Source organism: Girardinichthys multiradiatus, chromosome 2, assembly GCF_021462225.1.
Source record: "Girardinichthys multiradiatus isolate DD_20200921_A chromosome 2, DD_fGirMul_XY1, whole genome shotgun sequence".
Classification (NCBI taxonomy): domain Eukaryota; kingdom Metazoa; phylum Chordata; class Actinopteri; order Cyprinodontiformes; family Goodeidae; genus Girardinichthys; species Girardinichthys multiradiatus.
The window spans coordinates 44,212,118-44,233,893 of NC_061795.1; the positions used below are offsets into that span (position 1 = coordinate 44,212,118).

General features: G+C 45.3%; 1 protein-coding gene across 4 annotated transcripts in view; it reads right to left on the reverse strand.

Moving 5' to 3' along the window:
• The window catches only part of rpgrip1l (RPGRIP1 like), a 31,016-nt gene extending 9,980 nt beyond the window's left edge, over positions 1 to 21,036 (reverse strand). Inside the window, exons 1-21 of one of the 4 annotated variants that reach the window (XM_047346723.1) lie at positions 20,956 to 21,032; positions 20,294 to 20,401; positions 19,826 to 19,921; positions 19,434 to 19,578; positions 18,894 to 19,207; positions 18,107 to 18,206; positions 17,546 to 17,689; positions 17,362 to 17,467; positions 16,932 to 17,078; positions 16,756 to 16,829; positions 16,170 to 16,306; positions 15,910 to 16,016; positions 15,767 to 15,817; positions 15,512 to 15,691; positions 15,065 to 15,182; positions 13,803 to 14,127; positions 12,798 to 12,925; positions 11,660 to 11,802; positions 10,739 to 11,069; positions 9,415 to 9,704; positions 9,234 to 9,332 (exon numbers count right to left, since the gene is read on the reverse strand). In XM_047346723.1, coding sequence (XP_047202679.1) covers positions 9,234 to 9,332; positions 9,415 to 9,704; positions 10,739 to 11,069; positions 11,660 to 11,802; positions 12,798 to 12,925; positions 13,803 to 14,127; positions 15,065 to 15,182; positions 15,512 to 15,691; positions 15,767 to 15,817; positions 15,910 to 16,016; positions 16,170 to 16,306; positions 16,756 to 16,829; positions 16,932 to 17,078; positions 17,362 to 17,467; positions 17,546 to 17,689; positions 18,107 to 18,206; positions 18,894 to 19,207; positions 19,434 to 19,578; positions 19,826 to 19,913 — 3,027 coding nt within the window. In that variant the 5' untranslated portion in view covers positions 19,914 to 19,921; positions 20,294 to 20,401; positions 20,956 to 21,032. Of the gene's footprint in view, positions 1 to 9,233; positions 9,333 to 9,414; positions 9,705 to 10,738; positions 11,073 to 11,659; positions 11,803 to 12,797; positions 12,926 to 13,802; positions 14,128 to 15,064; positions 15,183 to 15,511; positions 15,692 to 15,766; positions 15,818 to 15,909; positions 16,017 to 16,169; positions 16,307 to 16,755; positions 16,830 to 16,931; positions 17,079 to 17,361; positions 17,468 to 17,545; positions 17,690 to 18,106; positions 18,207 to 18,893; positions 19,243 to 19,433; positions 19,579 to 19,825; positions 19,922 to 20,293; positions 20,402 to 20,955 lie in introns of those variants that run through there. The other 3 variants (XM_047346710.1, XM_047346717.1, XM_047346734.1) reach the window with 3 other exon arrangements.
• Positions 21,037 to 21,776: the final 740 nt, after the last annotated feature.

Here is a 21,776-nt window from a genome sequence, read left to right on the forward strand (position 1 = left end):
ACCCCCAATACAGTACTGAAATAGCTCTACATTTCTTCCCCTCATAAGCCTTCTGAAATATTCCAGTTATTGTACCTATTTCAGTCCTCACCTCTTTCTCATAGTAGTCTCTTATCTGTAAATATCGATATTGATCATGATCACCCAGTCCAAATTTTGTCTTCAAGTTCTCAAAACTCAGCAGCCTATCTTGTTCTAGCATTTTGCATGTCGCTGTAATCCCCTTATCTGCCCAATGCTTGAACCCTTTATCACAAACCCCCAGTCTAAACCTCGGGTCCCAAGCAAACCAGCTCAGACTCTTCGTTTCTTTCTCTAATCTATAACTGTCAGCTACAGTGTTCCATATTTCAATTGTATTCCTGGTAATTAAATCTAGCTCACTACTTAGTTTGCCTAATAAGCCTTTATGTGCAACTAGATTTTTGATTTCCATTCCTTTCATACCTACTTCCATATTTTTCCATCTTGAAACATAATCATCATTGCACCAATACACTAGGGGTCTAATTTGTGCAGCCCAGACGTATTCCTTGAGGCCCGGCAAGCACAGCCCTCCTCTGTCCCTTGAAAGCTGAAGTGTTTTATATCTGACCCTAGGTTTCTTTCCACTCCATATAAACCTTGATATCCATTTGTCCCATTCTACAAATTGTTTTTGTGTTACCATCAATGGTAAAGACTGAAACATGTATAGCAGTCGTGGTAAAATATTCATTTTAATTAAATCCACTCTTGAACTGAGAGCTAGACCCACATCCATCCATCTCCCCAGGTCCCTCCTAATATCTTGATTTATTTTTGGGTAGTTTGCCTCATAGAGTTTACTTATTTCTTTGGTTATGTTTACCCCCAAGTATTTTATATGTGTTTCGTTCCACTTAAGCTTGTAGGTGTCCCTTATTTTCTGCTGTGGAGAGTAGTTTATTACTAGAATCTGTGTTTTTTCAACATTAATTTTGTATCCAGAGAATTTTCCGTATTCCTCCAGAAGTCTCAATGTTTTTAAAAGGCTTTCATCTGGATGTTTTAAATAAATTAATATATCGTCTGCGAACAGCCCTATTTTATGTTCTTCCCCTCCTATCTCCACTCCTTTAATTTCCTCTTCCTGTCTAATCATCTGGGCTAGCGGCTCTATAAACAATGCAAAAAGGCTTTATGAGAGGCAACAACCCTGTCTGGTTCCCCTCTCCAGTGCAAATCTTCCCGACAGATTGCCATTTATTTTAATCCTTGCAGTTGGGTTCTGGTATATTGATTTAATACAATTTACAAATATTTCATTAAATCCAAATTTACCCAAAACTTTGTACAGGAAGGTCCAATTTACACTGTTGAAGGCTTTCTATGATGGTCGGGATATTTAATTGGTCTCAGTTTGTAACTGCATGGTTTCTGGGTACTCTGATTGATAAAGTGATCCATAAAATGTTTAAGGGAGGAGTTAATAGCAAGTGGGTCTATTGCTGTATTTCCATTTTCTAATGTAAATGAATTTATAGCTCTATCTGATTGCATTTTTTAAATTCTCCATGCAAGAGGTTTGCCTGGTTTGTCACCTTGGTCGTAGTAGGATTGTTTCAACCACAGAAGACTTGCTGCAATTTTGTTAGTGGAAAGCTCTCTGTACCTAGTTCTCAACAGCAAAAGCTCTTAATGTTTCTCTGGGCTGTCATCTTGATAAACCTCCAACTCCAAAACTTTAATCTGAGTCTCAAGACTGAGTAGTTCAGCAAAATGAGTCTTAGATTTAAAGCTTGTTTAGTTTATGATCATACCTCCATTGTAAGCTTTAAATCCTTCCCATTTTACACTTGCACTAGTTTGATCTGTATTTGTCTGACAGTATATGTTAATGTTATCACCAAGAAACTGAATAAATGTAGGGTCTTGCAACCATTTTGTTTGAAAGCGCCACCTATGGGGACACCGAGCAAGCCTTGGTATATAAAGAGTTAAAGAGATTGGAGCATGGTCAGACAGAACTATACAATCATAACTACATTCTTCTACCTGAGGAATAAACTCATTGAGATTAAAAAGTAGTCGATGTGTGATGATATTGTTTTATGAGTACTTGAATAGCACGAATACTCCTTTCTGGAGGGATGCAACGTCCTCCAGACTTCAATTAAGTTGAGATCATCTATAGACTGTATCAGGACCTTTCTGGCATGACGTATAGTCACCACTAATTACTGGGGGTTGGACAATGAAACTGAAACACCTGGTTTTAGACCACAATAATTTATTAGTATGGTGTAGGGCCTCCTTTTGCGGCCAATACATTGTCAATTCGTCTTGTAAATGACATACAAGTCCTGCACAGTGGTCAGAGGGATTTTAAGCCATTCTTCTTGCAGGATAGTGGCCAGGTCACTATGTGATACTGGTGGAGGAAAACGTTTCCTGACTCGCTCCTCCAAAACACCCCAAAGTGGCTCAATAATATTTAGATCTGGTGACTGTGCAGGCCATGGGAGATGTTCAACTTCACTTTCATGTTCATCAAACCAATGTTTCACCAGTCTTGCTGTGTGTATTGGTGCATTGTCATCCTGATACACGGCACCGCCTTCAGGATACAATGTTTGAACCATTGGATGCACATGGTCCTCAAGAATGGTTCGGTAGTCCTTGGCAGTGACGCGCCCATCTAGCACAAGTATTGGGCCAAGGGAATGCCATAATATGGGAGCCCAAACCATCACTGATCCACCCCCATGCTTCACTCTGGGCATGCAACAGTCTGGGTGGTACGCTTCTTTGGGGCTTCTCCACACCGTAACTCTCCCGGATGTGGGGAAAACAGTAAAGGTGGACTCATCAGAGAACAATACATGTTTCACATTGTCCACAGCCCAAGATTTGCGCTCCTTGCATCATTGAAACCGACGTTTGGCATTGGCATGAGTGACCAAAGGATTGGTTATAGCAGCCTGGCCGTGTATATTGACCCTGTGGAGCTCCCGACGGACAGTTCTGGTGGAAACAGGAGAGTTGAGGTGCACATTTAATTCTGCCGTGATTTGGGCAGCCGTGGTTTTATGTTTTTTGGATACAATCCGGGTTAGCACCCGAACATCCCTTTCAGACAGCTTCCTCTTGCGTCCACAGTTAATCCTGTTGGATGTAGTTCATCCTTCTTGGTGGTATGCTGACATTACCCTGGATACCGTGGCTCTTGATACATCACAAAGACTTGCTGTCTTGGTCACAGATACGCCAGCAAGACGTGCACCAACAATTTGTCCTCTTTTGAACTCTGGTATGTCACCCATAATGTTGTGTGCATTTCAATATTTTGAGCAAAACTGTGCTCTTACCCTGCTAATTGAACCTTCACACTCTGCTCTTACTGGTGCAATGTGCAATCAATGAAGACTGGCTACCAGGCTGGTCCAATTTAGCCATGAAACCTCCCACACTAAAATGACAGGTGTTTCAGTTCCCTTTCAGTCGATTCACTCAGTACAACACATGAGTATGGGATATCACGCCCTGCATGTCCTGGCTGAAGCCACCTCTAATCACGCCTCCTAGGCAAATGATGTGATGACGACAGGTGACAGGCCCCGCCTGCACTATATACCTGTCCGTCCACATCGTCATTACTCTGTTCTTACGCTCTTCACCTCGCTAAGAACACCTCTTTGAGTCAGGCTAGCTAGCTGCTGCTGGTTGGCTCTGTGTCTCTTTTCAAAAGGCTACTTGGAATTAGTTCAACTGCTTTTGTTGGAGTTAGTCACTGCTGCCTGCTGGTAAGCGTGTCTGCCCGCGAAGCGCTGATTTCAAGCAGTTCGGTCTGGCTTTGTGGTTCGGGATGAGCACAAAGCCAACACAAGCGAAGCAGAAGTCATCTATTCGTCCCTGTCCTCAGGGGTGCGGCTTCTCGCTTCATGAGAAGGACCAGCATGAGGCTTGTCCCGTCTGTCTCGGGATCGTTCACGCTCGCAGAGCGTTGGCGGAGCCCGAAGCATGTGCGTTCTGTCACCAGCTTCATCGCTCGACCCTGGAGAGGCGGGTTAAATTCCTCGAAAAGGTGCTAGGAGAGGCTGCTGTCTCACGGCGAGACCCACTGCTCTCCGAGGCGGGAAACCCAGTTTCGTCCAATTCTGACGAGGACGGCTTTTCGGTCGAAGTCCCCGCTTCCAGCTGGGCAGACCATATGGAGTATATTGATGGGTTAGCCGATAATGCAGGTGCTCGGTCTCAGCTTCAGCTAGAACCCCTTCAGGGAGAAGAGGACGTACTGGACATCGGTTTGGATGTTCATGGTCTGTCCGATGATGAGGATGAGTCTCTGCCGAGTCAGGCTGCCGCTGCTGCGCCAGCAGACCCGGGCGACACGTCTTTCTTCTCTCTTTGCCGCCATGCAGCTGATACACTGGACGTGGAATTGCCCTCCCCACCTCCTGCGGAGAAGCCATCGCGATTCGCGGGGTTTTATCCCCCCTCGGAGCCGGCCGCAGTCAAGCATCATCTACCCATGTTCCCAGACTTTATCTCTGAGTTGACGTCTTCATGGAACAAACCACTGTCCACCCGCGTCACGGTACCGGGTTATGGACAGTATCTGGACCTGGAAGGCGCCGAAAAAGCCGGACTGGTGAATCTTCCGCCTATGGAACCGTCTTTGGCAGCATATCTGGCCCCATCCCAAAATCACGGTGTGGGTGGTCCAACATCGCTTCCGTCTAAGCACTGTAGGTTCTCCGCTGCTCAATTGGAGAAAATCTACAAGGCTCAAGCGACCACCGCTTGTGCCCTGAGCTCCATTACCATGCTGCAAACATACCAAGCTATGCGCTTGGCGGAGCTTGGAGCCGCAACACCGCCGGAGAGCCCTGTGATGCCACTCTTGAGAATCACCGCTGACTACATCCTCCGTGTATCCCGCTGTGCAGCGATGTCACTGGGCAGAGGGATGGCATCGACGATGGTTGCCCAAAGGCACCTGTGGCTGACGCTCTCTGACATCCCGGATAGGGATAGAGCCGTCTACCTGGATGAACCGCTGGTAGCCGACAGGCTGTTTGGACAATCTCTCGACGCCATACAGGCGAAATTCGAGCAGAGGAAAAAGCAGACCGAAGCACTGCGCAGTATCATCCCCAGGCGAGATGTGAGACCCAAAACCAGCTCGGGCACTCGCAAACCAGCTGTACCACCACCCCCAGCGAAGAGGATGACGCGACCCGTGAGCTTGAACCCTCAGACGGCACAGCCACAAAACCACGGCCAAGCTCCCCGAAAGACGGCCTGGAGCAGGGGTCCTCCTCCGGGGCTCCAGAGGGACTCGACGTCCCGAAAGAAGAAAACACAGCCCTCCTAGCTGTGGGACTCGGGACTCAGGAGTTTCGGGAGCAGGGAGACATGTTTGCCAGTTGTCGGCGGGTGCCGTCCAAAAGAGGTTTTGCTGGTGTTGTTCGGGATCCCAGTCCCAAGAGGCGCTGCGTTTCCCCCACACAGTCTCCCCAGCACAATTTCCCAACAAATATATTTGCACTAAAAGCCCCCAGTTTGGTGCGTTGAATGTGTTTCTGAGCACTGCAGTTGTTCCAAATGTTTGTATGTATGCTCCAAACGTTTCAATAAAGACAGTTTTTTCTATGAAAAAAAGTCAAAATCAAAGAGCTGCAGGCAACAGCCAAATGAGGCTGCACCTCTCTCGCACGTCGGGAGAGGGCAGCACCGTTCCACCAACAGCGCCGCAGGCCAGTCGCCTAGCTTGCATGTCTCCATATGTGGCGCGCATGCGCACTCCGTCCTTGGGTGGAGAGGAACGTTGCTATGGGTTACCGTTTACAGTTTCGCCGGAGACCACCCCACTTTGTTGGCGTGGTAAACACGGCAGTAATGGCCCAAGCAGCAGAGGTTCTGAGAGAGGAGATAAATTCACTGTTGGTAAAAGGAGCTATTCGCGCGGTTCCCGAGTCGGACATGAACAGAGATTGGTACAGCCGTTATTTTGTTGTTCCGAAAAAAGGGGGCGGGCTTCGTCCAATCCTGAACTTGAGAGTTCTGAACAAATACCTCCGAACATACAAGTTCAAAATGTTAACACTCAAGCAGCTTCTGAGTGCTATCAGCCCGGGCGATTGGTTAGCCACGATCGACCTGACAGACGCTTACTTTCACGTAGCGATACACCCGGACCACAGACAGTTTCTGAGATTCGCCTTCGAGGGCAAGGCGTACGAGTACCTCGTACTGCCTTTCGGTCTGTCTCTAGCGCCTCGCACCTTTACAAAATGTGTAGAGGCAGCGCTAGCACCTCTCAGAGAGACAGGGGCCCGCATTTTAACTTATCTGGACGACTGGGATTTAATAGCCAGTTCCAGAGAGCAGGCGACAGTGCAGCTGTCTCGGGTTCTGTCGCACATTCAAGCCCTAGGATTTTTGGTAAACTCTCAGAAAAGCTCGCTGATCCCAAGTCAGCAATTTTAATTTCTCGGTCTGGAAATATGCTCCCTTACAAGCAGGACACGTCTTTCCGACCACAGAGTGGCCGCGTTTCACCGCTGCCTCGCTCAGTTTCAGTTGGGACACAAACTGCGTTTCCAGACCATCTTACAACTGATGGGTATGATGGCATCTATGATTGCAGTAGTACCGCTCGGTCTACTGAAGATGCGCCCATTCCAGCGGTGGACCCGCTCTCACTGGTTGTGTACATGGCGTCACCGCAGTAGAAAGCTAACGATAACCACTGCCTGTATGTCGGCTCTCAGCCCTTGGCGGGAACCAGGACGTCGTGCCGAGGTTCGCCAATAGGGAGAGTAACCTTTCGCAAGGTGGTATCCACGGATGCCTCCCTGAGGGGGTGGGGCGCGTTGTGCGATGGCGTGGCGGTGAAGGGGGTTTGGACACAAGTACAATCCAAACTCCACATAAACTACCTGGAGCTCTTAGCGGTTCTGCTGGCTCTGCAACATTTCTGCCAGGTTCTGTTAAACCAACATGTTCTGGTCAGGACAGACAACACCACTGTGATTTCATACATAAACAGACAGGGAGGGTCTCGTTCACTTCCTCTCCTGAAGCTATCTCACACCCTCTTACAGTGGTGCAACATACGCTTTCTGTCTATCAGAGCTACTCACGTCCCGGGACGTCTGAATCTGGGTGCAGATTTGCTCTCCAGAGGCGGACCTCGGGTGAGAGAGTGGAGGCTTCACCCTTCCGTGGTGGCACAAATATGGTGTCTGTTTGGGACAGCAGCAGTAGATCTTTTTGCCACCAGAGCCAACACCCACTGTCCTCTGTTCTTTTCCATAACAGATCAGGATGCTCCGCTGGGAGTGGATGCCCTGGCCCATCCATGGCCCAATGTACTGAATGCATTCCCCCCAGTGGAAATGATACTACCTGTACTAGAGAGGGTGCGCAAACAGGGTCTGTCCCTAATTTTGGTAGCACCCCGTTGGCCTGCAATGTCATGGTATTCCGATATAATTAGCCTGCTGGCAGCAGAGCCGTGGCAACTCCCTGTTTGCCGGGATCTCCTCACTCAGGCAGGGCAGGGGGGGAGATATTTCATCCACACCCAGAGCTGTGGAAGCTGCATGCTTACCTGCTGAGAAGTCCAGCTTGTTAGCCAAAGGCCTCCCTCCTGATGTGGTGGCAACAATCCAGAATGCTAGAGCATCCTCCACTAGAGGTTTATACGCTTATAAATGGAGAGCTTTTGAGCAGTGGTGTGAGGACAAGCACATTGTTCCATTTCAGTGCTCTATGGTGGAAGTTTTAACGTTTTTACAGGATCTGCTGGATAAAGGTCTTTCCTTTTCCACAATTAAGGTCTACTTGGCTGCCATTTCTGCCTGCCATATTGGTTTTAATGGAGTCACACCAGGTGCTCATCCTCTGGCTGTACGCTTCTTAAAGGGGGTTCGTAGACTCAGACCTGTGATTAAACCCAGTTTTCCTTCCTGGGATCTCACATTGGTACTAGAAGCTCTTTGTGACCCTCCATTTGAACCTTTGGAGTCAGTAGATGTGAAGTTCCTTTCATATAAGCTTGCTCTGCTTCTTGCTCTGACAACTGCAAAGCGAGTTGGAGACCTCCATGCTTTGTCTGTAAATCCTACCTGCATACACTTTTCACCTGATGGTTCCAAGGTCACCTTGCGACCCAATGCAGCTTATCTTCCTAAGGTTATACCTTCGGACTACAGCTCCATGACTATGGAGCTTTCGAGTTTTTGTCCACCTCCTTTTGCATCTGAGGAACAAAGGAGGTTACACTTCCTGTGCCCTTTACGTGCACTGCGTAGTTACATTGACCGTACTCAGTCTGTGAGGTTGTGTGATCAACTGTTTGTGTGTATTGCTAACCCAGCAAGGGGGAAAGCTCTGTCCAGACAAAGACTCTCCCACTGGATTGTGGAGGCTATTTCTCTGGCTTACAGCAGCAGGGGTCTCCCAATGCCACGTGGTGTGAGGGCTCACTCCACCAGGGGCATAGCGACCTCCTGGGCCCTATTTAGAGGGGTGCCCATGAGTGACATTTGTGCTGCAGCCAGCTGGTCTTCGCCGCACACATTTGTAAAGTTTTATCGTTTGGATGTGACAACCCCTTCTGTGGCTCACTCAGTTCTTTCTGCTGGGTCTGAAGTGCTGCACTAGTATGCAGTGTATGATCCAGGTTTGATGGCTGCTCTGCGGGGCGTTTATATATGTCCCATCATGTGTTGTACTGAGTGAATCGACTGAAAGGGAACGTAAAGTTATGCATATAACTATTGTTCCCTGAAGGAGAGTAACGAAGTACAACACATTGCTGCCCCGCTGCTCAGCTGGGCTCGGTGAATAGCGGCTATCGAACTGAGTAATGACGATGATGACGGACAGGTATATAGTGCAGGCGGGGCCTGTCACCTGTCGTCATCACATTATTTGCCTAGGAGGCGTGATTAGAGGTGGCTTCAGCCAGGACACGCAGGGCGTGATATCCCATACTCATGTGTTGTACTTCGTTACTCTCCTTCAGGGAACAGTAGTTATATGCATAACTTTACGTTTCATTGTCCAACCCCTGTATATATTTTCCAGGTAAAGTCGATAGTAGTAAGAAAGAGACTCCTAAAAAAAAGAGTGATTGTCCTCATTGGGCCATTATTAGTATCACATCTACATGATTTTGTTGTTTAGATATTTATTCCCCCCAGCAGTTCTCTACGAACAGATGGAGCATTAAGGACCAAACAGCATAAAACTGAACCCACCTTGTCTTCTGCAGGTGTCACGTCCACAAACGTGACTCGTTTGGCCCCTGCTCCGTCCCTCTCTTGTGTCTTCTGTCCTCTGATTCTGGGCAGTGCCACCTAATGGTAGGAGAGAGGAGGACACCTTTCAGTGTTCTGCAGATTGCTTTTGTACTCAATGATGCCAAGGCAAGTTTCTAACTTTGGAAATGGCAGCAACTGCAGCTTTAGAGTGAGGGTTCACAAGCTTTTCTTTCTCCTCCTGCAGCATCTCTTTGACATCTTCCATTTGTCTGTTTGTCTTCTCTGCCTCAACATTCGCCTGCTCCTGATTAGGATCAACCACTCCTCCAACATGATGCTTTGAGAACAACTGGGCCTCCTCAGTAGCCATTGTGACCCCTGGTGAGGGACAGTAGGGTAACTTCCACCTCAGTGTCACTGCTATGCAGCCGGCGGGTCTTCCGGAGGGATCAGCAAGCTCAAACACACCTGAAGACAAAGAACACACTGAGCACATCTACGCAGGAACAGCAGACTGGATATTCTTGTTCAACGGTTGATAACTGATTTTGACCTCTTAGAAATGGAACATTCAGGTTTTTACGAAGCAGAGAGGGTCTGCAGGTCTGATCACAGCGTTTCTACCTGAACCTGCCTCAGACACTGAATATCTGCTGGTTTCTGTTCTGCATTATTTATTCACTAAACCTGTTTCCATTCTGACACAATAAGGTAATTTATGAAATTATTTTATGACTGTAAGAAAGACAATATTTAGAGACTTTAGATTCTTTTTGGGATGTTCAAAATCTGGATACAATAAAGATCAGTCATTTATTTTTAATGCGAATATGATCCCGACCCCGACCAACAGTAAATCGGATACTTTGCTTCTGATCAATCAAGTCAGTAGACAAAAAGTGCACTTCGTTTCAGCTTACTGAACACAAAACAAACTCTTTCTTAAGAAATAAGAAATGTGAATAAACATCTGAGTATCGATGCTGCAGATAAACTGATGCTTCACTCTGTAACATCTCTGTAGAACATCTCCAAGAAGAGGCAGAGTGGACCATTCTTCTTCAGAAACCTTAGATCCTTCAGTGTTTGCAACTATAATGTTGCAGGTGTTGTGGAGAGTGCATTTGTTGGTGTAGCAGCATCAGAGCCAGTGACTTTAAAAAGCTGAACAAGATAATAAAGTAGCCTGGCTCAGTTCTGAGGACTCCTGTGGAACATCTAGAGCTGATTGTGCAAAGACGGATGCTTCACAAAATGAAGAACATCATGGACATGCTTGATCATCCTCTTCACAAATAAAGTAACTCAACAGAAGAGTGTTTTCTGTCAGGAGCTCCTTCAGATCTACTGCAGTAGAGACCACAACAGGAGACCCTCCCTCTCCCACCTATAACCATCAATAATGACTCTGAAGGATCTTCAGACCAACTCCTTTTGGGATTTTTAAAGTATTTTATTTAACTAAAGTGAAATTAATTCAAGTAAACCATCCCTAATCCCACCTGAAACCTCTTGATCTCGGGTCAGTGGAAGCAGCGGCACTTGGGCCTTCCCCAGGTATGTGTCCATCTGCTCCTCTTTGTAGTCAAACACGTAGAACTGAAGCACCTCAGTCTTCAGGTACTGGTCCAGGTCTTCGTCCATCAGGATGGAGTAGGACTTTAGGTCGTTGAACTCAGGGTGGCTGCGGTTGTCCATGGTAGCAGTGGGATAATCAGGAAAGTCAAAGAACTTGTAGACGACGTAGGGATTCGGCTGCTGGGAGCTCCTGGACTGAAGGTCTCTGCAGCGCTGGACGGTGATGAAGAGTTCATTCCTGCTGGAGCTGGCCGGCTGCTGAGGTCAGAAAAATTATAGAAATGAAATGAAAGAAGTTTATTGGATGAATTCTAACATCTGATAAAAATGCTGAGCTGACATGAAAGGAAAAATAACCAGGATTCATTTCAATATTACACACCAGATCACATTCCAGGAATTGTTCTTTTAGTTTGAAAACAAAAAATCTGGATGGATGGATGGATAGATGAATGAATGGATGGATGGATGGGTGGGTAGATGGGAGTATCTGTGGTTTATTAGTCAGTAATGATGGTAATTGTGTGTTTTTTATACAGAAACCACCATAAAGGTGCTCTGACTAAAATAAATGAAACTTAAATGAAACTAGAAGTTTGGATATCTGTCACTGAAACAACTGAACACTGAGTAAAGTCTGGAAATATAAGTATTTTTCCATATTTTCAATATTGTATATTATAAGATACTTAAATCAAAGTGTCTTTAAAAATTCCACCATGTGATCATGTTGTTGTTTAATTTGTGAATATGAATTGATCAGATAAATAAAACAATGAGCAGTTTTTTGCTCCTGTTGTTCCCATGTGATGTTCCAGATGTTGTTTGATTGGCTGTGACAGTACCTGTGAGTGTTCACTGAGAGCCGTGTGGATGTATCCCACAGCCTTCAGCTTCTCTCGGTACAAACTCATCGTCTCCGTCATGGGAATCCTCAGTCGGAGCCAGTAATCCAGCGATCCAAAGGTTCGGGCCTCTTCATGTGTTCCTAATGGTAATGAGTTTACATATGTATAAAACATCTTTCGTAACAGAAAAGCAAAATCCAAACTAAGAAACCTCAACAGGTTTAAGGAGTAGGATAAGGGAGCTTCCTTACATAGACTGGCATTGAAAGATCAACTGGATCTGACTGGACCACATAATAATCTAGAATTAACTGAATTCTATGTAATTACATCTAAATCTCTATTACTGACTGTTATAGACTGAAATAAGTTCTAAAAAATAAAGAACATAATTGTTTGGTCTATTTTAGGATTGTTGTATCAATGCTTCCTGGTGAATAACTTTGAACCACTGGTAAGCCTGTTGATGTCCTCCAATGGTGCCACATTGGTAAGGAAAATGGATCTGTGGGTGGTGCCCGTGGAAAGCTCTGTTTTTGTTCTTTTTTACCCACTGGAGTGGCGTTTCACTTTCACTTGTTATTAGTCTTAAGACACGTGAGCTGCTAACTTTGAATTATCGATGACCATTAGGGAAAAGCCTCTGATTGACAGTAAAAACTGAAGGTTTAACTTCTCTCAGAGTTTAGACATCATTGGAGTCTCATAAGTGAAATATTTAAAGGCCAGATGAACAGAAAAACATCAGATTTCAGAAATTTACCATTTATTTAATTCCTGTTCTGTTTCTGAAAAGCCAGATGTGCAGCAGATTGCTTTAATTCCCAAATACTCTCCTGCCCCACAGCTACCACCAGCCTTCAAGTGAAAGGTAAATATTTTACGCTAACTCAAAGTTGCAAAGAGCGCTGGTCTTTGTGATTCAGATGTTTTTTGCTGGGTATTTGGTTACATACAAAAAAGGGGTGAAACGCATGCATAATGGCTCATTTAAACATAAACATACAATGAGATGTGGTTTGCTTGGCTGACAGGCTGAGGTGCAAGTCTTTCTTTGAGTGTGAGTGTTTTATAAATTAAACTGATGTAAACCCATGCATGCATGTTGCTGGTTTGTGGGGGCTTCGTAACGCACCAACCAGCGGGATACTGCCGTAGACTTTCCCTTTCTGGTCCAGCAGCTGCTGCAGCCGCAGCTGCCCCGTTGCCAGCATCCTCCAGTCCATTCCAAGCGCCTGATTCAGCTCCACGGTGACGGGGCACCTGTGCCAAGCCAAGCCAGTTTTATTAATAAAGCACTTTAAAAACAGCAGGCACTGACCAAAGTGCTCAACAAGAACAAGGATTAAAATAAATCATAAAAACAAATAAATTCCTTAAAAGTAGAAATAAACCAAGCAAAAGTAGCAACAAGAAAATACGACAAAGACTTTAAATGAACAACTTATGCTGGGTCAAAAGCCAAAGAGAAAAGGTGGGTCTTGAGAGCAGATTTTAAAATGGCCAGTAAAGAGGTTTTTCTAATGTGCAGCAGCAAAGCGCTCCATAATTTGGGAGCTGAATAAACTCGATCTCCCCCGAACCTCCGCCGTGTCCGTGGCACCTCAACCAACAGCTGATCTGAGTGACCCAGAAGCGGGGGTGCAGATGCAGAAGCTCAGAGGAGGAGCAAGAACATTTAAAGACCTAAAGCCAAATAAAAGATTTTTAAAATAAACAGGCCACCACTGCAGTGAGGATAAAACAGGAATAATATGCTCTCCCCTCTGTGTTCCAGTTAAAAGCCATGCAGCAGCGTTTTGCACCAACTGACGGCGTGATAAGGATGATTTACTAACTCCAACGTAAAAAGAATTACAGTAATCTAGCTGAGTTGTAATAAATGCATGGATTACTGTTCTGAAGTCATCTTTTGACCAGATGGGTTTTATTTTGGCCAGTTGCCTCAGGTGAAAACTGCACTGATCCTCCCATCAGGTCTAAAGTCCCTCACCATCCTAAAACCCAAGGTTTGAGACAACAGGCTTACTGTCACCTCCAGACAGCCAACATCTACACAAGAACACCCAACAGTGACAGTTTGACTTAAAGACATCACCTCAGTCTTTTTGTCGTCGAAATTGAAAAATGTAAAACTTACCTGTGCAGGTAGTCCATGAAGTGTTCGTCCATGCTCACTACGTACTTGGAGGTGAAACCGTATCTGGGCCTGTGGCCTGTCACCACCGGAGTGGAGTGTGGCTTGAACAGGTAGAAGGTGTACGTGCAGAAGGTGGAGGGTTCGCCATCACCGAGAACCTGCAGGGCAGGAGGAGACAGTGTGGCTCCGACTATCTGAAGCTCCAGGAGGTTCTCTCCACGTTCCAGCTGGACGGCTTCATCAAAGAAATCAGCCTCATCTTCACCCGTCAGGTCCGGTTTGAAGGTGTAGGTCTTGGTGCCGTAAGCAATGTCTCTGAGCTGACCTGGGAAGCAGTAAACAATATTCAGCTGAAGGATGATCGTAGCTTTGGGAGCACAGATTAACATTCAAAGTTTGTTCATTAAAGATGTGGACAGAAAAGATTAAACAACTAAACGATGTTTGAAAATACATATCTAAACAGATATCTGGAGATATTCTGTCAGCGCTGCATCGTCTCTGTGTTAAAAACAACCCTGATGCTTTTTCAGAGCGTACATCCAGTTAGAAATGATGATTTTTGCTAAACAGCTCAAATGTTACGGCGAGAGCATCTCAGTGCCCAACCTGTGCAGCCTGAATGTGTGACGAGACATTTCACTAAATGCTTTAAACAACCAAAAAACAGATTTACAGACTTTTACAAACCTGAAAAACTGAAGTCTGTTCTTTCAGACCAGGACTGGTCCTCACCAAAACACAATGTGTAGATGTAAATCAGGGCTATGTACTGACCTGCCATCATTTCATGTCTAAAGGAGGTCTATGTGGTTCAAGGTTAAAATCAGCGCTACTGAGATGTGAAACGCAGTTGATTTTTCCATGAGACCGTTGGACTAAAACCACAGAACAACAGTCCAGGTGTGTCTGACTCAGCAGAACCTCACTCACACAACGTCTGGTGTAACTTTGGGCTTCACCATCATGTATTGGCCTGTATTAATGTCAGGATGATCATGAACGGTTGGCTTTCTTTAAGGAGAATCTACAGCTACCAGAAGGAACCACAGACTATGAGATGTTCTCATTATTCTCTCAGACTGGTTCTTTATTCCGTTCTACCTCTGATCTGTGGGACTCCTGATGTGATGCTGTGAATTTTCAGATACTTTTGCAAATTCATTCATGGGTTTTTAACTGTCAGACACTCTCAGGTTGAATGACACAGACGAGTTTAGCCATGAAAATAAAATCCTCTAGATGGATGTTGAGATGAATACCTTCCAGCTTGGTGATCTTTGCTGTTCTGGCATCCAGCAGCTGAGCCTGACGCTCCAGCTTGTGCTCAAACTCAACCTTGTCGCTACTCATCTTCCGTAAGGTCGCTTCCAGCTCCGCCTGAGGACCAGCAGAACAGAAAACAGGTTGAACGGAGTTATTTTAGCAAAACCCGACAATAAGAAACAGAAAATGGGTTTGGGGTCATACTAAAAGTCAGGGTAGATGTAGTTGAAATAATTGGCCTTTTAATGTTCGAATCGGCTGTACTCGTAAGCAAACATAATCTGACCTAAATATTTCTTCTCTGAAACAAGCATGGAGAGTCAGGACGTTTCTGAGCTGAACAGGGCAGCTTACAGATCTTCCCATCATTTTCTGTGGTTAAATTAGATTAGAAAGGATAAATCTGGACAGATGTTTCCTGGTCTGCGTGCGCCCTTCTCCACCTTGTAGTCTTTGCTGATCCGGCTCTCCATGTTCAGGAGGTTCCTGGTCTTCTCCAGCACCTGGATAGTTTCAGCGTGAGCAGCTCTCAGCTCTCTGATGGAGCTCTCCGTGTTGCTCCTCCCATCCTCATCTATGTCTACCAGGAAGTTCAGATCTCCGCTTTTCTGGGACTTGCGCTTCTGAGAAAAGATCTAAATATTATTTTGCTTAAGGAAGCAATGTGTCAACAACATAATGATTGATGTTCTACTTACTCTAATAAGCAGTAGGGCCTCTGTGAGTTCAGCCACGCTGTAATCCTTCTCCTTAAAAGAACACAGAGAGGAACATTAGACTGATCTTATTTATCATTTGAATGTTCAGATCTGAGGGTTTACAGTTTGATGGAGACACTCACTCTGCCGTAGAACTTCAGCCGGTCATTCAGTTCCTCCACTTGTTGCTTCTGTTCCAGAAACTGAATCTGAAGCTTCTGATTTTCTTCTGTCAGCTGCTCATTTTTTTCTGAGTCACAGTGAAAGAGATTAACTGATTCACATCAGTATTAGTCCGATTTAACAACACGAGGTTGAAGTAACTAACACTGGTAACTGTTGGTTTACAGTGTTCAGTCAGTCTGCAGCTCAGCTGAACAGACATTGTGAGACAGGAACAGACCTCTCTCAGACTTGATCCTGTCCAAGATTTCGTTTTTGTCCACGAGGTCAGCCTTCAGCGCCGTCTCCAGTTGAACGATCTGTAACTTCAGCTGCTGCTCCCGAAGCTGTCCCTTCTGCTGAGAAACATCGAAGGCACTGCGGACGAACAGAGAAACTGATGTGATGACAGGGAGACGCACCTGAGCTCAGACCCAACAGAGACACAAAACTAAAGAAATCAGAGTCTGACTGAATCTGGGCAACTTAAAAGGTCAACATCTGTTTACTTGCTCACCTGTCTACCTGCTCACCTGTCCACCCGTTTACCTGCACAAGTGTCTACCTGTCCAAATGTTTATTTGCCCACACGCTAACCTTAACCATCTACCTGTTTACATGCTCATCTATCCAACTGGTCACCTTTGCCCCAGTTCCCCTGGCAAACTGCTCACCCGTCCAAAAATTCACCTTTCCACCTGTCTAACCACTCACTTGCCAACCTGGTTACCTGGCCACCTGTTTACTGCTCGCTTGTCTAACTGTTCACCACCTGTCCCCCTGCTCACCTGTCCACCTCTTTACCTGCTCATCCATCCATCGCTCACCTGTTCAACAGTTTCTTGTTGCTCTCCTTCAGCAACACCCCCTCCTGCTCCAGGTCACTGATCTGCTCCTTTAACTGTTTGACAGTAAACATAAATTGTGAGCATGCTCACAGAATGGCAGTAACCATGGAAACTGCTCGGCTGATGCAGGTTTATAGAGGTGTGATGTATCTCACCTGCTCCACCTGGATCTTGGTGATGTTAGCAGTCTGCAGCTGTTGGTCTAGCTCCAGATTCTTCATCCTTTCGTCTTTCAGCTGAGCTGTCAATTCGTCCACCTTCACCATCGCTGCATCGTTACTCGCCTTCAGCGTCCGTTGAGCCTGGAAAACACAGGTGAGCTGTTTTTTCTGCTATTATGGTAAATGGTATCGTTAACTTGCTGGAGAATAATAACTGAGAAGGATTTCAGCTGTTTGGTTTGACCACAGGAAATTGCTCATTATTTAATGTCCACATTTCTTCCTTTCAATGTAAATATGTATTTTCCTGTAAGGCACTTTGAATTACCATGTGTACGAACAGTGCCATACAAATATATCCTTGTCTTGCTCTGACTCCTTTAAAAACCACTGAAGGTTAAGATCAGTTGAACAAACTTCTCACCTCCTGCAGAAGCCGATATCGACTCTCCAGTTCTGTCACGGTGTTGGATCTGTCGGCCAGCTGCTTCTGCAGGTTGATCATCGACATGTTGCTATTGACCTGTGACCTGGGAGGAACACAGGGTGTGTTTACATCCACATGCTCATGCTGCAGTCAGACAACTCTTCTCCATGAAGAAACAAACCTAAGAGTGGAAGTTTGCTTCTGTCGGGCCTGCAGGAGCTTCTCCTCGAAGTCCTCCTCCTTCCTCCTCAGCTCCTCCCTCAGTTGCTCGGACACTCCTTCCAGCTCGTCCATATGACTCCGCTGAGACTCCACCACGTTTTCCCTAAAACACCATGAGACATCCAGTTGTTTCGGCACCCAGGAAACATTTCTGAACACAAGTCATTCCAATTTCAGTCATGTAGTTAATCATCCTGTGCTAAAATGCTTCACAGACAAATACATTCTGGGTGGGTTCTGTCCAAAACCTCCGGTTGTCAAGACTGAAAATTAAAAAGCAGAGTTGTTTTTGGCTTGGAGCTTCCTGCCATTGGCTAAATGAAGGCCCAAAGAGATCCATGGGTCGCAGTAGCTAGCTAGTTTAACCGAGTCTAAATGACAGAGCTGGGTTTGTGATCAACAGTAACAGTATTAAAACAATAAACAGGGAAAAGATTACTCAGCTTTTGGCTCCACAGAGGATACAAAAAGACTCACAACTGTTTAGTGGCAATGTTGCTGCAAAGCAAACAGAACTTACAAGTTTCGGATCTCAGCCCTTGCCTCCTCCAGCAGGCTGTGTCCATACCGAGGCAGCTGGCCAGTCGGAGGTCTCCCACCTCCTTCCAAACTCCTCATACCTGCCGAAGGCAAATACTGAATGACTTTTGTAGAATATATAAACTATCTATGTGTGTAACCTGTGTGCAGATGGAGGAGAGGGGAGTGAAGCATAGAAAAGGCAAGGCCCTTAGGGAGTGAAAACATAGAGAGTGCAAAGTCATAAATTGGTGAATGACAAGAGAGTAGGGGATAGAGAGAGTCCGAGGTCGTAAACAGGTGGAGGACAGGGAAGACCGGAGACAGGACAGGATAAGCTTGCTAGGAGAAAATAACCAGAACCACTCCTTATTTGGACCCAAGGAACTGTTATGCTATATATGAGTGACATGATATATGTATATGTTGAACACACCCTTGAAACTGAATAAAACGAGCCTGAAAGCGGAGAGTTGATCAGAGTTGGGCTTGCAGGTGCGTGACTGGAGTCCATCTCTCACTCTGCGCAGAGGCGAACTCAAAGTTGATTGTACTTGTGTTTATTTCACTCTTTTGAAACCTATACCCAAATCAACGGACCCAGGGAAGCAGAGATGGCTTCGACACTTTCTACGCTCCTAACTGAACAGATTCAGATGGTACAGACTGAACAACTGTGGTTGGTCTGAACTGAACAGATTCAGTGTTAAACTGGATCCATCCTATGACACCCTGTAAGTGTTGAACACTGCACATTCTCAGTCTGTGTGCAAACTGCTTGGACTCACTTCTCTGACGTCCAGGAGATGGTGATGAAGAATCATCTCTGAGCTTCTTCAGACCAGAGTTCACCCGGGAGTGCACATGCTCATACTGCGTCTGCCTTCGGCTCTGCGAGTTGATAATCTGTTGTTTGGCCACCACCAGGCGCTGTTTCAGCCCCTCGTTCTCAGCCTGCAGACCTCTGACTTTCTCCTGGAGCTCCTCCACCATCTCCTCCATCTCCAGGTCTCGGAATCTGGACAGAGGCTGTGCTGCACCTGCAGCCAGCTGCTCCATCCGCCCACGGTCCTTAACCAGCTTCATCAGCTTGGTGCCCAACCTGAGGGCGGTGTCAGATTCACAGTGTTTCTGTCACTGAATGTAAGAGAAACATCCCAACATCAAGAGTTCTAGAAGGTCTAACACACAGATAAACAATTTAGGAATTTGAGTTCATTCTGTTAATCTGTTTTACACCATCCCTTCATTTGGAACAGATTCATTGATTAAAACATCACAAACAACTACTCGCGACTTCAGTGTCGGGTCTGGAGTGTGTGTCTCACTTCTTAATCTTTTCATCCTGTGTGTGAATGTGCTGTTTGAGCTGCAGCGTCTCCTCATGGACACGTAGGAAGCGGTCCTCCAGCTCCTCCCTGGACAACTTCCCGATGTTCTGCCGCTCCCGAGCGTGCTGATGCACAGACGGATCTGTCAGGGGAATCAGTAACAACACTTTTACTAATGTCAGATCTCAGCCTGGATGTTTAAGATCTCAGTAAAATGAAATAGGGCGATTATTGCAGCAGACGTGTCTGAGATGACTGAAAATACCAACACTTTGATGGACAAGTCAGACATAAAAGACACATCCAGTTGCTGGTTGAACGTTAAACAGTGGAAACAGGAACTGCACAGATTTGATGAATTGTCAGCTGTAACACAATGTGCACGTCACCTTGTGGAGCCTCAGTAAGCCGCGACAGGTTGATGGTCATGTCTCTGACTGGGAGGTCTGTCGCTGTCTCATCGAGGACACGGGACATGTTTTAGTCTGAAAAAAAACACAATCTTCATTAAACCCTCAGATTTCACACACATTCAGCATGGATATCTATAGCTGCAAACCCAGGCCCTAATCCCCAAGTTTACAAATATTTGTGTAGTTCTAAATGTGTACTGTCAAATATCAAACCATGTGAGTGGCTGCAACCCAACTTTACAGTCTAACTTACTTCATATTGAACAATATTAACATGTTACAGACAGATTTTCCTACTGTAAACAGTCCAAGCATTGATTGTTTATGACCACCAAACTGCTGACCAGCTTGGCCACCAGGAACTTTTAAAAGGTACATTTTATTATGCTATTGTTAGTATGAACATTTGAGTTTATTTGATTATGTCTTTGTTGTAACACTTACTGGCAATTGGAAAGTCTGTTTATTGTCTTTCCTTACAAATGGTGCCATATTTGTGGGTTGAAGAGCATGTTCAGTTTTTGGGTTGTCCCACAAATTCCTAAATCCTCTCTGGTAAAATGGATGGACAGATAGATGGATGGATGGAAAAAACGATGGATAAATAAATGGATGAAAGGGGATAGGAAAACATTCTGAAAATGATACAAATATTTTCCCGCACTGCATTTTCTGATACTATACTTATCCTGATCTGTAAGCACTTTAATGAAATTCTATTATTTTCCAAAGTACATGAGAACCCCGCAAAACCCCCTTCGGTGGTCCAACTGGATGCGGTTTAAATCTTTAAACTTCAACCGAAAGGTCATGAATTCTCCAGTTTTCAAGCTTCTAATCTGGCTGCAGGTGGAAAGTTATCTTTGACAAGTATCATGGCATCTCTGAACAGCTGCTGCTGTTTGGTCATACAGAAACAGGTTTATTCTAGTTTATCTCCATCAAACTGAAGCTAACAGCTGTCGCAGCTAACGTTTATAAGGAAGCTAACGGTCTCAATCGACAACGTATTTAAAGTCATATATGTCGTTTTTAACATACATACGTGTATAATTTACTATAATCTACTATCTTTATCCTCGTTTGTACTTTTAAATATCTCTTACCTTCAAAAAAGACTTTATTCCGCTCAGAGCCAAGGTTGCTACTGAAAACCTTTCTTGTCGCTATGGTACAAGAACGCATGCGCAGAAGGAAAAACCTTGTGGGAATTGTAGTCTTTTTGGTTTTTTTTACAGTAACGGCTTACAGCCCCACCGTCTTGTGTTTTGTAGTTTTAATTGATCCAATTGCGTTTTAGGATTGCAATAGTGATGTTAAATTATCTAAAGCTCTTAAAGTGACGAAGAATCTGAATAAATACAGTTCAAAACCTTGTGCAAAGAGAGTGTTTTCCTGTTTGTTTATGAATATTCATGAATCTTCTTCATCTCCTGTGATTTCCATCATGTTTAAGCCATGACAGCCTGACAGTTTGTACATGCACATGTGAGTAGCGTGCTGCAGAGGCAACTCACTGCAGTATCACACAGTTTGACAGGCTGGCTGTCAGACGCCTCTCCGATGGATCTCATTTTGCATCCTGAGATGAGCAGTCCAGCTGGAAATGATTAATTCTTTCCACACGTCAGACTCCACTGGGCCGTGGCACAGTTTGTTGTAACCTTTGACCCCTCCCCTCCTCTGTGAGCTGGCGGCCACCTGGTAATGCAATGAAATCTGTCAGGGAGGTGGTCTGCCGTTCACATTCATGATGCCCACCAAGCTGGTGTTCAACAGGGCATGCCACCGTCCGTGCAGCAGCTGTCAAGTACATGATCAGACAAGCGTGCAGGACCTTCATATAGTCATCTCTACCCCCATATTCAAATATAGGCAGATTTCCCCAAGGCATCAGGCAGTTTATTCATATTTACAGAGAGGAGGG